Consider the following 16,247-nt stretch of genomic DNA (forward strand, 5'->3'; position numbering starts at 1 on the left):
GGCTCTACCCCTTACCAGCTTTGTGAATTTAGGCAAGTTATTAAAACTTTCCTAGCCTCAGTTTTTTTATATATATAAAATAGAGATAATAATAGTGCATACCTCACAGTGTTGTTGTGAGGCTTAAATAATCCATGGGAGACTTAGACTGGCACAGTGCCAGACACATAGCAAGCCTGCAGTCATGTTACTTGTCATTGTTGTTCATGATCCTTGCAAGAATATTAGGGCATTTGAAATAGGAAGACTATAAATATATTCCTTGGTATCTCAAACCCCTTTATAAGTTTTCATGTCCAAGAGGCAATTGAAAGGACTTCCTGGCTGGCCTCCTTCATGGCCTCGGTTCAGCAGTAAAAGATAAAGGTGTTATAGGTGATCAATGGTAGATGATGGGAGTGGTCATGGTGGGTGATGGGGGGTGGTACTGATGATGATAGTGATGATAGGATATGATGGTTGAGTGGTAGACATAGTGGGTTTGGAGGGTGATCAGTGTGGTTAGTGATGGTAGGTGTGGTGATAGTTGTGGGTAGTGATGGTGGGTGTAGTCATAGTGGATGAAGATGGTGATGGTGGGATATGATGATTAGGTGGTGGATGGTCATAGTGGGTTGTAGGAGTGACTGTCGTGGGTGGTGATGAGTGATGATGGAGGTGGTGATTGTGGGTGATGAGGATGATGGTAGTGATGATAACAGCTAACACTTACTCAGCATTTACCTTGTGCCAGGCACTGTGTGAAGCACTTCTATATGTATTAACTTACTTACATTATACAACAATCCAATGAGATAGGTACAGTTATCTTCCTCACTTTGAGATGAAGACCCTGATGATTAGAGGGATTGAGTACCTTGCCCAGAATCACACAGTTCATAGGATATAATGCCAGAATTTGAACTGGAGTAATTTGGCTTCAGAGGCCAAACCTTACTCACACCATTATACAGGATTGCCTTGGCAGCACTGTCTCCCTAATGAACAAGGAGAAAGAGCATTTTTTCCTTTGAGCTCGTCAGAAATTGTGACATTATTTAATAACTGTTTGGTGCTGATGCTTTTTAAAAAACATTTTTAAAAGCCAAATTAAAAGCTCCTGCTATATCAAAATAATAGAATGGGAAACATTATTTTACTAGTCTCTCTTAATGTTTGTATTAAATCTTCTTAAACAAGATTTGTTTTTAAAAGAACTTATTAAAGCATATAATTTTCTCCACTTCATTTTTATTCACTTGCTGGGGAAGCCTTGAGTTGTGTTTAACTCTTGAAGAGTTGAATAGAAGTTGAGAAGTTTCTATTTACCCAGCAGTTGCAAACTCTGTAGCCAGTCTAGACACAAATGTGTCAGGGTGTCTGATTAATTCCTTCTTAATGTAGATTCCAAGAAGGAAGAGATTTCTTACCAATCCACAAGAAGAAGGGAAAAGTTATTCTGTGCTTCCTTTGAGTGCGTAGGGTGTTTTGGTGATGTCTCCCCCATGCTACAAACTTAATTGTGAGGGACATGATATCTCCTGGCTTTGCTGAGTCTGTTTCCCTGGGCAGATTTATCATCAGTGGCCATAACTGGGGCATCTATCATGTGATGTGTGAGGAGTATATGAGGGGCTATGAGAAGTGACAGGAGACATGCTCTAAAAGTTCTGCCCTGAAGTCACTTACAAATCAAAGCAGAAAAGAGAGCCAACCTAATAGAATTATCAGAAACATAAATGGAATAATTACTAAAAACTCTGTAATCAAACACACCTACCTACAGATTGACACATGTGACTGTTGGCGTGCCAAAAATGACAGTGCTCATTGGAATCTGTAGAGTGAATCTCAGAATGCCTCCAGAAAAAGGCAAGTGTTGAGTGACATCTTGAAGAAGGAAATGGACATAGTTTACCAGGGTAGTATAGGGAGACCATACTGATGAGCCCTTGAGCTGGGAGACATAAATCTGCTAGGATATGTCAATTATATCTCATAAAGCTGGAAAAAAATCTTTTAGGGTCAAGAGGACAAAGTAGCATTTGAAGGGCATAGTAGATATAGATGCTTAAAAGAATCAGCTGGGGGCCGGCCCGGTGGCGCAGCAGTTAAGTGCACACATTCCGCTTCTCAGTGGCCCAGGGTTCGCCGGTTCGGATCCCGGGTGTGGACATGGCACAGCTTGGCACTCCATGCTGTGGTAGGCATCCCACATATAAAGTAAAGGAAGATGGGCACGGATGTTAGCTCAGGGCCAGGCTTCCTCAGCAAAAAGAGGAGGACTGGCAGTAGTTAGCTCAGAACTAATCTTCCTCAGGGAAAAAAAAAAAAAGAATCAGCTGGTTCATTTCTGTCCATGTATTCAGGTTTTTAGAGACAAAAAGGGTGTAATAACCATTCTTCAGTGTGAGTGGTACTGAAGGGGAGGATGGCTAGGATTAAAATGTAAGATGTTGTTCTTATTCTCAAATTTACAATCTGAGGAAATGGACAACCCAGGCTGTTGGAAACAATGGCTGATAATTGGTCTGGTAACACAATGATGGTTAGTCACCCTCAGCTTTCCATTCAATCATCTCAAACTTCTAACTTGATGTTAAAGAGATGCTTGAGCATACAAGGTTAGATAACTCAAACGTAAAATCCCGTTCTTATTAAATACACAGTCTACTGAGGAAAATACAAATGGGTACAAACAATTCTTTAATTAGACTTGTGTTCAATGCTTAAAGAAAGAGTATGGGGTGTTTGAGAGGACCAGATCGTCTGGAGCCTCCTAGTGTAAGCCGGTCCTGAAGGATGAAGTGGAATTACGTAGGTCAAGAGTTATGTAAGAGGAATGAGGAGGAAAAGAGCATTCCAGCAAAGGAACTTAAAACTGGGACCCAGTCAGAATATAGACAGAAAGAAAAGCGGTGGGCTGAAGGTAAGATCATTACATCCCTACTAATCATTCCTGTGGTGAGAGTGACTTCTTCAGGGTGAAATGGGGAGAATCATTCCCTTTCCATCCAACTTCTCAGGGATGTTCAAAAGAAGGTAGTAATGTGAAGACAGTGTTGAGAGCCTTTGAGGAAAGGCACTGTGAACATTCACACTGTTATTAAGCTCATGATTCGTCTTGGAACTCAAGCAAAAACATTGTTGTAAGCCCTTGGGCAAAACTAGTTTACCTCAGATCTCTCTCTCCCTTGAAAAATTCCCTCAAGGAGCTGGCCCAGTGGCATAGTGGTTAAGTTTGCACACTCGGCTTGGGCAGCCCAAGGTTCGCAGGGTCAGATCCCGGGTGCAGACCTAGCACCACTCATCAAGCCACACTGTGGTGGCACCCCACATAAAATAGAGGAAGATTGGCACAGATATTAGCTCAGTGACAATCTTCCTTACAAAAAAAAAATATACCTTCAAGGTCAATATTCAGCTTTCCCCAGTGGATTTGGCTGGCAGTCCAGCTTCCTGAGCTACAGATAATTAAGAAGAGAATGTTCTCTCTCTGCTAATTCATGCCATCTTCTCTTTGTAAAGCCTTGGGAAATTCTTTTCCTCGGTCCCCCCTCTAATTAGCAGCAACAGTTGCTCTTCAGTTCCTTCCTCTTGCAGGGTGCCCTCTGCATCCCCCACAGATGTCCACAATTCAGTAATCAAGGATGGCTTCCTGGATCAGTTGTAGCAGCCAACCTAATTAGCTTAGATCTGAAGAACTGAGCTTCAGATAAAATAAGGCTAATTTGGCAAATAAATTTCAATAGCAAACTCAATACAGAACTTATAGTCTGGTTTTTCCCATTCTGTTGCATATTGTGATCCATGTCGCATTGAACTCCATGGCACTCAGCACTGTGGGAAGAGCTGTGTTGAAGTCAGCATGCTGGTAAAGACTCTGGCTGACCCACGAGTGTTTCCATTATGACAACTGAAAGAATCAGAGAATAATATTTAAATAAACTTTATTAACAGGGTTATTTTTTCTCCAATTTTGACACTTAAAATTTCAGAATTTTAGCTTCATTATCCTTGAAGTGAAAAATGACAACTGGGAAGGTAGATGTTTGTGCTACCTGATAAATTTTGGAGGTCAGCATTTAAAACTAGTGAACTTTGAGTTATATCTATGGTTAAGCATATTGCTTTCAAATGTATTGATTTTCCTGTTGCTTTTCTTTAAGTGTCTCTGCTTTGGTTAAACTCTTATCAGGTATAAATGCTAGGTTCAACTGATAGGAAAGCATGGGCCTAGGACTTAGCATCATCACTTTATCTAAGCTCTTCTACAAACTGCACAATGTCACTTCACCTCTCTTTGGTTTCTCTCTTCATTGACTCTTTCCACCACACCATTATTTTAATTATTTTACCCTTTTAGCATCTCCTGAGAATTTTCTTCACATGGATTCTGGTTTAATAAAAACAAATTCTTTTTTGATGTTCTTCATTAGATGAAACTTGAAGGCAAGCTTCTTTACAAAAGTTTTAGTCTCCTTAAAGGATTTAGCTATAAAACAGTGAATGTATGCTGATGGGCTATGTGAACTCAGTTTAATGAAAATTTTTCTGAATTGAGTTACATAATTTTAAAACTTACAGTGGTATGTATTCATAATCTTGAATTTTACCTGCAGTGCAAAAGGTTGAGGGCTAAAAAAGGATGCCAACAGGCCAAGCTCTAGACCAGGACTATGGCTGTGACATAGGGCAGACTCTCCAGTGCTGTGAGACATGTCTTGTGTTCGAGTATGAGTTTGTGTGATAGATGAGGACAAGTTAATTTCAAGCATTCAGACAGCAAGCTCAGCCCTCTGATCCTCTGGACACGATGGGAGAAATCTCTGTGTATGGTTTAGACTAATAGACTCACTCTAAAATTGGAAGAGGCATGAATATGTCAACAGGGCAAATGAGGCCCAATGAGGTTGTGCAGCATGCACACTCACACAGTGATTTGCTAAAAAGCTATAATAGCAAGCCAGGTTTTCTGAGTTCCCATTCTAGTGCTCTACTGACAGCACTTCTAAGTTGACTCATAAGAATGTTCATTAAACAAAACTTAAACTCCTGTGATGGTTTTAAAATACCTCTGTATTCTTCAATGCTCCTTCCCTCCAAAAGATGGAGCTTGACTCTTCTCCCTTTGAGTGTGAGCTGGACTCAGTGAATCACGTCTTATGAATAGGCTATGGCAGAAGTGACAGTGTGTGACACGTTGTAAAAGGGATCACAGCTTCTGCCTTACACTCCCTCTTGGATCATTTACTCTGTGGGAAGCCCGCTACCATGTCATGAGAACACTCAAGCTGACCTATGGAGAGGTCACGTGGTAAGGAACTGAGGCCTCTAGCCAACAGCCATGCGATTGAGCAAGGAAGCTAATACTCCATTTCCAGTCAAGCCTTCAAAAGACTGCAACCCTGGCTGACATTTTGACTGCAACCTCACAGGAGCTCCCAGCCCGGGACCACCTAGCTTAGTCACTCTCAACTTCCTGACCTACAGAAACTGAGATAATGAATATTTATTATCTTAGACTGCTAAGATGTGAGGTAATTTTTTACACAAGAGTAAGTAATTAATACAACAGTTTATCAGGATGCATCCTCTATTATATAGCTGAATCCTCCAAGAAATATCTAATGATTTTGTAGAAAAGTTTTTCTTCAGACTTCATCCAGTAGACAATATTAAAAAGTCTTGTCTTTGAGTCTGAGTCCAGGAATAAGTTCTCAGACACAAATTAAGATTTCATCTGAGACAAAGTTTGTTTTATAAAGTTGTTTAAACAAGCTGTAAAACTGCTTTTGACTCGAAGTCTTGGCTCTGACAGGCATTGGCTATCCCTGTCTACATGTGACAGTTCCCCTGCTTAATCACTTCTTCAGGAAATAATACCCTGTCTTAGTTGTCTGTTGTTCTTCCAAAGAGAAACACCAGCAGAATACAATTCTCCAACCGTAACTTTCTACAGAGCTATTTTAGGAATAACTAAGACAACTTTACCAAGTAGGTTTTCACCTGGATAAATGATTTCAGAAATACCCTGAGGTACATCCACACAAACCTGGTTGTTCTGGGGCGTGTATTCAACTCTGTGAGGATACAGCTCAGGAGCTAACATGTCACTTCTCCAGATGTTAATTGAGGCACACCAGCTCAAGTTACCATTTTAACTTTTAAGGAAGTTAAAGGAAGGAAGGAAATACCTTTTAAGCACCAGTCATGGAGTTACTAAGGATGTAAAGTTCTTTTATTCTCTGTCACTTGTGAATTAGTCAGTAATCTGTGGCAGACTCCGTAGTGTATTTCTTGCCCTCTGAGGACCTAAATATAATGAAATAATCTGAGCTGCACAAAATCCTGAACTGAAAAGTAAGATTCTGTTCTATATTGGTTAATTGTAGTTCTTCGAGTAAGTGGATTCTGACCTAATTTATCAAAGCTCACCTTTGTCTCCATCACTGTTACCAGCTAAGAGTGAGTGACAAGCTCAATCAAATACTGTTCTTCTAGCCTCGTCAATTAGCAATAAATTCTGGGGTTGTCCTTTCCAATGAGAAGGTAACAATGGCTCTTTTCCTTAGGTGAAAGTGTGGAAGAGAATGCTAGTGTTGTGGTCAAGCTGCTCATCAGACGCCCAGAGTGCTTTGGCCCGGCGCTGCGGGGTGAAGGAGGAAACGGTCTGTTGGCAGCCATGCAGGGCGCCATCAAGATCTCTGAGAACCCAGCCCTCGACCTCCCCTCTCAGGGATACAAGAGAGAAGTGTAAGTGAATGGAGTTGCCTTCTGGCACCGATATGCTTGGTGAGCTCCCAAATATTGTCAGTGCAGGGATCATAATGGAAGTGTCAATAACTTCCCCTGGTAAAGGACGCACAGGTGTTTTACAGTTGTGGTTAAAACATTTTAAATCACTTTGTCAAGCACGCTGTTGTCTTGACTCTCCCAGTAAGCCTAGAGATCAGTATCACCTTCACTCACTTCCATTTCTCCTACTCCACTCAGGACAATTGGGAAATCATGAAGTCGGCAAGCTCTTTTAGACAACTGCATCTCCCTACAGCATCACCACAGGAGGAAGTTGTACTAGAGGCTAAAGGGCCTGGACCCACAAGGTTACAGGCATTGTCTAACTCCAGCCAGTTCCCTTCAGTATTTTAAACCTTGGTGTCTCATCTCATACTTCACTTTTAAAAAGAGATAGTACCCTCCACTTCCTCTTCTTACAGTGTTTTGATTTGATTCCTGAGGTGAAAAAGAGAGCTACAGAATGTGAAAAACCACAGCATTCATAATCTTGGTATTTAAAGGTTAGGGATGTAGTTGGTGCATTAGCGGGTTGCCTTGTGACTTTCCCCTTGTCACGTCTTGTAAGCATTCCCTTTCTTTTATCACGGCTTCTAGATTAGACTCCAGAATCTTGAGGATGGGTATAACCCAGCAGAGGTAACTCTCCAGCTAGTTGGCTTTTTTTTTTTTTATCATTAGTTCCGGTATGTGATCTGGTAGAGTTAGAAAGAACCCAAAATATAAGCTGTCCCAACTTCCTCATTTAACATGAGAAAAACTGAGGCCCAGGGTCGGATAGCTTGTTAGCAGCAGAGCCAGGGCATGGACTCGGCCCTCCTGACTCCTTGTCCATTGTGAATGGAAGAAAAAGGGAATGAATGTTCAGGAAGGAAAAGGAAATGAATGGTTGGTAAGAGCTTTGGGGATTACTGTGCTGTTCCATGAGTATGTGTCGTCTGCAGGATCAGCTCATGTCAGTACTCATGCCTTAAAGTTCATGGGACCCTAGGAATGTCACAGACAAATACTTCAGTTCTTTGAGCTTGTGAGTAAAACCACCTTGTTAACTTCTGGAGGCAGAGAAGGTATCCAATGGAAAAGATGCGTGATTCCCAGGACAAGCAGAATAGGTATTTCCATATCATGTGTAATAACATGGCCACACCTGCCAGGCTTCGTCACGCCTCCCTATGTTGGTTCTCTCTCAGCAGCACGGAGGATGCTGAAGATGACGAGATCGTGCACATGGGCAATGCGATTATGTCCTTTTATTCGGCTCTTATAGATCTGCTGGGCCGCTGTGCTCCTGAAATGCACGTAAGTGACAGAGTTCCCAGAGAGCAACCTTGAGGGACTTGAACCAAGAACACTGTAGAGTTCTTGAATGTAATTTCTTCTTCTGTCTCTGGCATTTGCTAACATGCCTTTCTCTCAGTTCCTTTTAGCTAACATCAAAAGTAGTTTCTATCTCTGGTGCCTGATTCGACAGCTTTCTAAGGAATGACTCCTGCGCAAATCCCTGTGTTGTATGATTTCTCTGTGACACTAATAAGGCATATCCTCTTCATATTCTGTTTTGAAAACCTCCCAAAATTATGTTTCTGTGTGCGTCAATTTGGTCAAAATGTGACCAACTTGTTGCTTGTTTGTGGCCACAAGAGCACTCCACGTGGAAAACCTTTTCTTGACGACCACGGTGTTAGGCACCAGGAAGGTAGTCTGTTCCCATGGTTCATATTTGATTATTTCCCAGATGTAAGCTTTGCAGACATTCAAAAAGGATGATTCTATTTTTATGGGATGTCTTCTAGACTTCCAGTTTTGAACTAAAAAGTTGTGCTCTTCCTGTACCCTTTTTCACCTCTGCAGGAGGTTGAGAGAGATTGACCTTATTGCACATAAGTTCTCACATATCGTATGCGAGAGAGGAGATATTACTTCTTACATGAAAACAGAAAAGATAGCCTTTTATATTAAAAAAAATACTTGGTAATTCTTTAAAAGAACTATTTGATTTGTTCGTTCAGGGCTCAGGTGCCTGCCTGCCTCCATCTGCAGAGCTCACTGCCTTTGGATTATTCCAAAGCATCTCCCAAACCACTTACAATGCAGATTGGATTGATATAAACAGTGCTGTCTGGTATAGATGAGATTGTGTATTTGGCCACCGCAAAGTTAACAGTGGATGTGTTGTATTTTTTTAATACTAATGAAAGTCAGAACCCATTAAAGTAGTGGCTTTCACACTTTTTCCACAAAAAAAATTGTTTTGACCATAGTAAGAAGTATAATTTACTTTGCAGCCTGGTATATATATATATATTCCAGAAACAAAATTTACCCTTTCTACAGATACTGCACTCTATTATTTTCTATTCTATACTAATCTATTTCATGCTTTTTAATGCCAGCCACAACCCACTAACTTGATTTTACAACCCACTATTTGGTCTTGACCTGTAGTTTGAAAGACACTGCATTAAAGCATCCACTCTCATCTCTCCTCAGGTATGTCATGGTCTTGTCAAATACACAATCTAGCCTATTTCCAAATCCATCAGCAAGTATTAAGGGAAACCGTGGAAGAATCTAGGCTAAAAGTACTGTGGCTAGAAGAAGGTCTAAATCTTGAAAAGGGAGGCTGATTAGAATTTGTAACTCAGGATTCTTGTTCCTACTGAGATAAAACACCTTTACCCACATAGACCCATCTGTGCCTTTAAACAAATAAAGGAAACTTGAAAGGGAACCAGAGAAAAACCCTAGTTTTTCAGTCTTGGGGGAGGTCTGTTCCCCTCATTACCTATCATCACTTTGGAAAGCAAGTTATACAGTTTGCTTGTTCTCAGGAAGACAGGCAGCATGGGATAGCTAAGCCATCAGAGCCACATCTGGGAAGGCGTTTCTCCCTTGCTTAGTGCGCCTCTGGCCCGACATCCCCTCCCCTGGGCCCTTGTTCTGTGTGTGGGGAGTGGGGGCAGATGCCATGATCACTGACAGCCTCCCCTCTGCTCACAGGAATGAGAGGAGGCAGGTAGGATCAGCACACAGGCATTCTCCTTTCCCTGGATCCTTCAAGCGTTGTAGCCCAGCATGCCATCCAGCTGACCTGGGGTAGATTCAATTCTGAGGTTGTCACAGTTCGGTTCCTGGCTGAGGGCCCGAGCCCAGAAGCATACCTGCTGCCCCACATGCAGGAGAACGTGCCCCTGTCCGTGCTGGTTGGCCCATCCGTGGCTGTACGGATCAGGTTATCCGTCCCGGGATAACTCCACTAAGATGCTCAAGTTCACTCTGACATACTCGACACCCCTCTTGCCTGCCCACGTCCCAGCGTTAGTCAAACTTTTAGGAAACTGAACTTCATAAGTCATTTCTATGTGTAGCAGAATTCTGGAGTCTGAAATTGTGGCCACATTGTCAACATTTGTGTCGTGGCCACTGAAAGCTCCTGATGTTGCTGTCACACTGAGACTCACCAATAGGCTCCACAATTACTGCTGAGACTTGATACGTGAACTGCATGACCGATGTAACCCAGCAAAGGAGTCCAGTTGCTCTTCTTGGTCAGAGTTATTCCCTCCGTAGCACGTCTTCTAGAAAATCAGGAGAAAGGTCTTCTTTTTCCCTGTGGCTACAGGTGTCTAGGGCAATTAGGGAAACATAGAAGTGTACCCATCCCCCCAGAGAAAACCATTTTATTGCCAGAGGTTTGGAGGTGGGTGGAGCAGGGGTGTGGGAGCTTCCTTTATCTTACTCTCCAACCCTGCATTGCAGCTTATCCAGACAGGAAAGGGGGAAGCCATCCGGATCAGGTCAATCCTGCGCTCCCTGGTCCCCACCGAAGACTTGGTTGGGATCATCAGCATCCCCTTGAAACTGCCATCCCTGAACAAAGGTAAGGGAAGCTGCTGAAGGCCCACGGGCCACTCGCTCAGGGGCAGGACTGTCCACCAGCACAGCGCTCCTTACAAGCTCCGACTTGCAGGGCAGGCTGCGCAGGCCAGGTGTCTTGCTCTTTTTCTGGCGATGAGTTCTCTCCTCCTGGCTCCAGCCAGCTACTGCGTGGGGAGACAGTAGCTCCCCAACTCCTGTCCCATAAATACGGATAGTCCAGACCTCGCAGTCTTCTGAACTCTAACCCTCTGGAAGGAGGCTGATGGAATGGGACCAATGAAACTCTCACCACAGCCTGCCTTCTCCTTTGCCTCTGTGTCCCCAGATTGTGCAGCCAGCTGGAGCAGCAGAAGGCTAGGGCCTGGTACAGATACCCTTCCGCCACGGTCCTCTGTACCTCGCAGCCATGGAGCATAAAGAGTTTTTCCCCCCAATGCCTCTTGTGACATTTGGCATCAGTCAATGTTAACTTTACCAAACTTATACTCTCTCAAAAGCATTCTGTTTCTCCATGTCACTCCACCTGCTATGCAGGCGGTTTCCTCCTGGCAGATGGAGGAATTGAAAAGATAGCATGACTCTGTACAGCATTCCAGAACTGGTGTTCCGTGGAACGTTTTTGTAGGAAATATTAATTGGTGTAGATGTTAACAAGGAGTTTGGAGTCACATAAGTTTGAGAAGTGCTGTGGAATATACCACATTTTTTCCATTTTCATTGAGATACAATTGACATGTAACATGATGTAAGGTGTACAATGTGATGATTTGATACACATATATATTGCAAAATGTTTCACAATAAGGTTAGTTAACACATTCTTCACCTTATGTAATTACCGTTTTTGTTGTTTTTAGGTGAGAATATTTAAGTTCTATTCTCATAGCAACTTTCATGTATACAGTACAATATTGTTGGCTATTGTCAACATGCTGTGCATCTGGTCCCCAATTACTTATTCATCTTATACCTGAAAGTTTGTACCCTTTGACCAACATCTCCCTTACCTCCTCCAACCCCTGGTAACCATCAGCCTGCTCTCTGTTTCTATGAGTTCAGTGTTTTTAGATTCTATATATAACTGAGATCATACAATATTTGTCTTTCTCCATCTGACTTATTTCACTTAGCATAATGCCCTCAGGGTCCATTTTGTTGTTGCAAATGGCAGAGTCTCCTTCTTTATTATGGCTAAATAATATTTCTCCGTGTGTGTGTGTGTGTGTACACCAACGACACACAAGGGTTCCCTTTTCTCCACATCCTTGCCAGCAATTCTTATCTCTTGTCTTTTTGATGATAGCCATTCTAATAGATGTGAGGTGATATCTCATTGTGGTTTTGATCTACATTTCCCTGATGATGAGTGATGTTGAGCACCTTTTCATGTACGTGTTAGCCATTTGCATGTCTTCTTTGGAAAAGTGTAGATTCAGGTCCTTTGCCCATTTTTTAATTGGATTATTTGGGATTTTTTGCTATTGAGTAGTATGAGTTCCTTATATATCTTGGATAGTAACTCCTTGTCAGATAGATGGTTTGCAAGTACTTTATCCCCTTCTATAGGTCGCCTTTTCATTTTGTTGATTGTGTCTTTAGCTGTACAGAAGCTTTTTAGTTTGATGTAGTCCCACTTAATGACTTTTTCATTTGTTGCTTATGCTTTTGGTGTCATATCCAAAAAATCATCACCAAGACCAATGTCAAGGAGCTTACCCCTAAGTCTTCTTCCAGGAATTTTACAGTTTCCAGTCTTACATTTAAGTCTTTATTCCATTTCAAGTTAACTTTTGTGAGTGGTGTAAGATAAGGGTCCAATTTCATTCTTTTGCACGTGCATATCCAGTTTTCCCAATATCTTTTGTTGAAGAAATTATCCTTTCTCCATTGAGTATTTTTGGCTTCCTTGTCAAGTATTAGTTGACCATTTATGTGTGGGTTTGTTTCTGGTCTCTCAGTTCTGTTCCACTGGTCTATGTGTCTGTTTTTACGCCAATACCATACTGTTTTGATTGCTATAGCTTTGTAATATAGTGTGAAATCAGGAAGTGTAATGCCTTCAGCTTTGTTCTTTCTCAAGATTGCTTTGGCTATTCAGGGTATTTTGTGTTACCATACAAATTTTAGGATTATTTTTTGTATTTCTGTGAAAAATGACATTAGAATTTTCTTGGGATTGCACTGAATTCACTGATGGCTTTGGGTAGTATGGACACTTTAACAGTATTAACTCTTCTGATTCATGAACATAGTATTTTTTCCACTTATTCATTTCTTCATTTTCTTTCATCAGTGTCTTATAGTTTTTGATGTATAAATATTTCACATCCTTGGTTAAATTTATTCCTAGGTATTTTATTGTTTTTTATGCTATTGTAAATGGGATTTTTTTGAAATTTCTTTTTCAGATAATTCATTGTAGTGGATAGAAATGCAACTGATTTTTATGTGCTTATTTTATATCCTGGAACTTTACTGAACTTGCTTATTAGTTCTAACAATTTTTGGTGGAGACTTGGATTTTCTATATACAAGATCATGTCATCAACAAATAGAGACAATTTTACTTTTTCCTTTCTGACTTAGATGCCTTTTATTTCTTTTTCTTGCCTAATTTCTCTGACTAGGACTTCTGGTACTATGTTGAATAGGAGTGGTGAGAGTGGGGCACCCTTATCTTGACCTTCATCTTAGAGGGAAAGCTTTCAGCCTTTCACTGTTGAGCATGATGTTAGCTGTGGGTTTGTCATATATGGTCTTCATTATGTGGAGGTATGTTCCTTCTATACCAAATTTGTCAAGAATTTCTTTATCATGAAAGGATGTTGAATTTTGTCAAGTGCTTTTTTTGTATCTATTGAGATGATCATATGACTTTTGTCTTTCATTCTATTAATGTGATAGATCACATTTATTGATTTGCACGTGCTGAACCATTCTTGTATCCCAGGTATGAATCCCACTTGATCATGGTGCATGATCCTTTCTAATGGACTGTTGAATTTGGTTTGCTTATATTTTGTTAAGAATTTTTGCATCTGTATTCATCAGGGATATTAGCCTGTAGTTTTCTTTCAGTATCCTTATATGGTTTTAGTATCAGGGTAATGCTGGCCTCATAAAATGAGTTTAGAAGTGTCCCCTCCTCTTCAGTTTTTTGGAGGAGTTTGAGAAGGGTTAGTATTAATACTTCTTGAAATGTTTGGTAGAATTCAGCTGTGAAGTCATCTGTTCCTAGGCTTTTCTTTGGGGAGAGGTTTTTGATTACTGATTCAATCTCTTTACTCATTATTGGTCTGTTCAGATTTTCTATTTCTTCATAATTCATTCTCACTAGGTTGTATGTTTCAGGATTTTATCCATTTCTTCTAGGTTGTCCAATTATTGACATATAAATATTCATAAGAATAAGATCACTTTTATGATCCTTTGTATTTGTGTGGTATCAGTTGTAACATTTCTTTCATTTATAATTTTATTTGAGTTCTCTCCCTTTCTTGATAAGTCTAATAAAGGCTTGTCAATTTTATCTTTTCAAAAATTCAGCTGTTAGTTTTGTTGATCATTTTGTTTTCTATTCTGTTTCATTTATTTCTGCTCTGCTCTTTCTTATTTCCTTCCTTACAGTATTAGACCATTCTGGATCTGACTATATACTTATCTTTAACAGTGTGTTGTATATTTCATATGTTTTCATGTTATTAATTAGCATCCTTTCATTTCAGCTTGAGGAACTCCTTTCAGCATGTCTTGTAAGGCAAATCTAGTGGTGGTGAATTCCCTCAGCTTTTGTTTGTTTGGGAAAGTATTTATTTCACCTTCATTTCTGATATTCTTGGTTGCATAAAATATTCTTGGTTGGCAGGTTTTTCTTTCAGCACTTTGACTGTATCATCCCACTCTCTTCTGGCCTGCAAACTTTCTGCTGAGAAATCTGCTGGTAGCCTTATGGGGGTTCCCTTAGATGAGAGAATTTTTTTGTCTTGCTGCTTTTAAAATTCTCTTTATCTTTGATTTTAGACAGTTTTATTATAATGTGTCTTGAAGAAGATTATTTTGGATTGAAATTTCAGAGTGACCTATTAGCTTCATGAACTTGAATATCCAAATATCTCCCTGTGTTTGAGAAGTTCTCAGCCATTACTTCTTTAAATAGCTTTCTGCCTCTTTCTTCCTCTCTTCTTCTGGGTCTTCCGTGATGTGTAGATTGTTTCTGTTAATGGTGTCCCATAAGTCCTGTAGGCTTTCTTCATTCCCTTTCACTTTTTTTTCTTTTTGTTCCTCTTACTGGGGAATTTAAAATGGTCTTTCTTTGAGTTCAGTGATTCTTCTGCTTGGTCCACTGTGCTGTTGAAGCTCTCCATTGAATTCTTCTATTAGTCGCTGTATTCTTCAGCTCCAAAACTTCTTTTTCGTTCTTTTTTATGTTTTCTATCTCTTTGTTGAACTTCTCCTTTTGTTGTTGTTTTGTTTTCTTCATATCATTAAATCGTTTATTTGTGTTATCTTTTAGCTCTCTGAGCATCTTTAGAATAATTATTTTCAATTCTTTGTCAGGCAATTCCTGTATTTCCATTTCTTTGGGGTCAGGCACTAGAAGTTTACTGTGCTCCTTTTGTGGTGTCATGTTTCCCTTATTCTTTGTGATCCCTGTAGCCTTGCAGAGGTATCTGTGCATTTGAAGAAGCAATCAGCTTTTCCAGACTTTATGGACTGACTTGGGTAAGGAAAGACCTCCACCTTCAGGTGAGGTACACTAAAGCTTGCTATGACGCCAGGTCTAGTGGTGCAGGGCACCAAATGCAGGAGTGTTTGACAGCTTTGGGTCCAGAAGGGGCATAATGTCTTGTCAGCTCAGGCCACAAGGATCCACAACATTGACAACTGCGTAGTCCTTGACAAGTGCTGTCAGGGGTCCTCAGTGGCTACCAGGGCTGTTGGGGTCCTCAGCCGTGCTTCTAGGTCTAGCAACTGGGGACCAGTGCAGGTAGTGGTGGTGGCTGGAGCCAGTGGTATGCACACACTTGGCTGCAGGGACCAGCTGCATGTGCCTTTGTGTGGCAGAAGCCAATTGCAGGCACACATGTAGTGGTGAGGGACAGGGCCAACAGCAAAGACCAGGTCCAACTATGGGTGCACTAGCAGCAGTGGAGATCCTGCCAGCCAGTATGCACTCCTGTGGCTGCAGGGTCTTACTGTGGGTACACAGACAGCAGTGGAAGCCAGTGATGGTAGTTGGGATGGCAGCGTGCAGGTGCACAGCTGGAGTGGCTAGCTCTGAGAGCACACATGGCAATGGGGATGAGCCACAAGGATCTAGGCAGCATCTTGCACCGCCATGGAGTCTGGGGCTGGCTGCCAGTGCAGATCCTGGGTTCCAGCTGTTGGTGGGGAGGCTGTGGGGTGAGACTCAGGTGGCTGGGCATCTGTGAACATGAAAACCTGTGGGGCAAAAACCAGTGAAATCTGCTGCGGTTTTGTGGTGGTTGTACTGGCCCTTGGTTTCTTCAGCAGTGAAAGCTTCTGGGTCCTCAGCATAGCAGGTCACTGGGAACCATGGTCATTCCTGCTGCATGGCCGATACTGGTAGC

At 41.4% G+C, this 16,247-nt stretch overlaps 1 protein-coding gene across 12 annotated transcripts in view; it reads left to right on the plus strand.

The window, feature by feature from the left end:
* The window catches only part of RYR3 (ryanodine receptor 3), a 485,038-nt gene that overhangs the window by 355,608 nt on the left and 113,183 nt on the right, over positions 1-16,247 (plus strand). For 11 of the 12 annotated variants that reach the window (XM_070584420.1, XM_070584411.1, XM_070584464.1 and 8 more), the window contains 3 exons: positions 6,555-6,735; positions 7,968-8,076; positions 10,537-10,657. In XM_070584420.1, the coding sequence (XP_070440521.1) occupies positions 6,555-6,735; positions 7,968-8,076; positions 10,537-10,657 (411 nt within the window). The remainder of the gene's footprint in view (positions 1-6,554; positions 6,736-7,967; positions 8,077-10,536; positions 10,658-16,247) is intronic. The other variant, XM_070584426.1, reaches the window with a different exon arrangement.

This window comes from Equus przewalskii, chromosome 1 (assembly GCF_037783145.1).
Source record: "Equus przewalskii isolate Varuska chromosome 1, EquPr2, whole genome shotgun sequence".
NCBI lineage: Eukaryota > Metazoa > Chordata > Mammalia > Perissodactyla > Equidae > Equus > Equus przewalskii.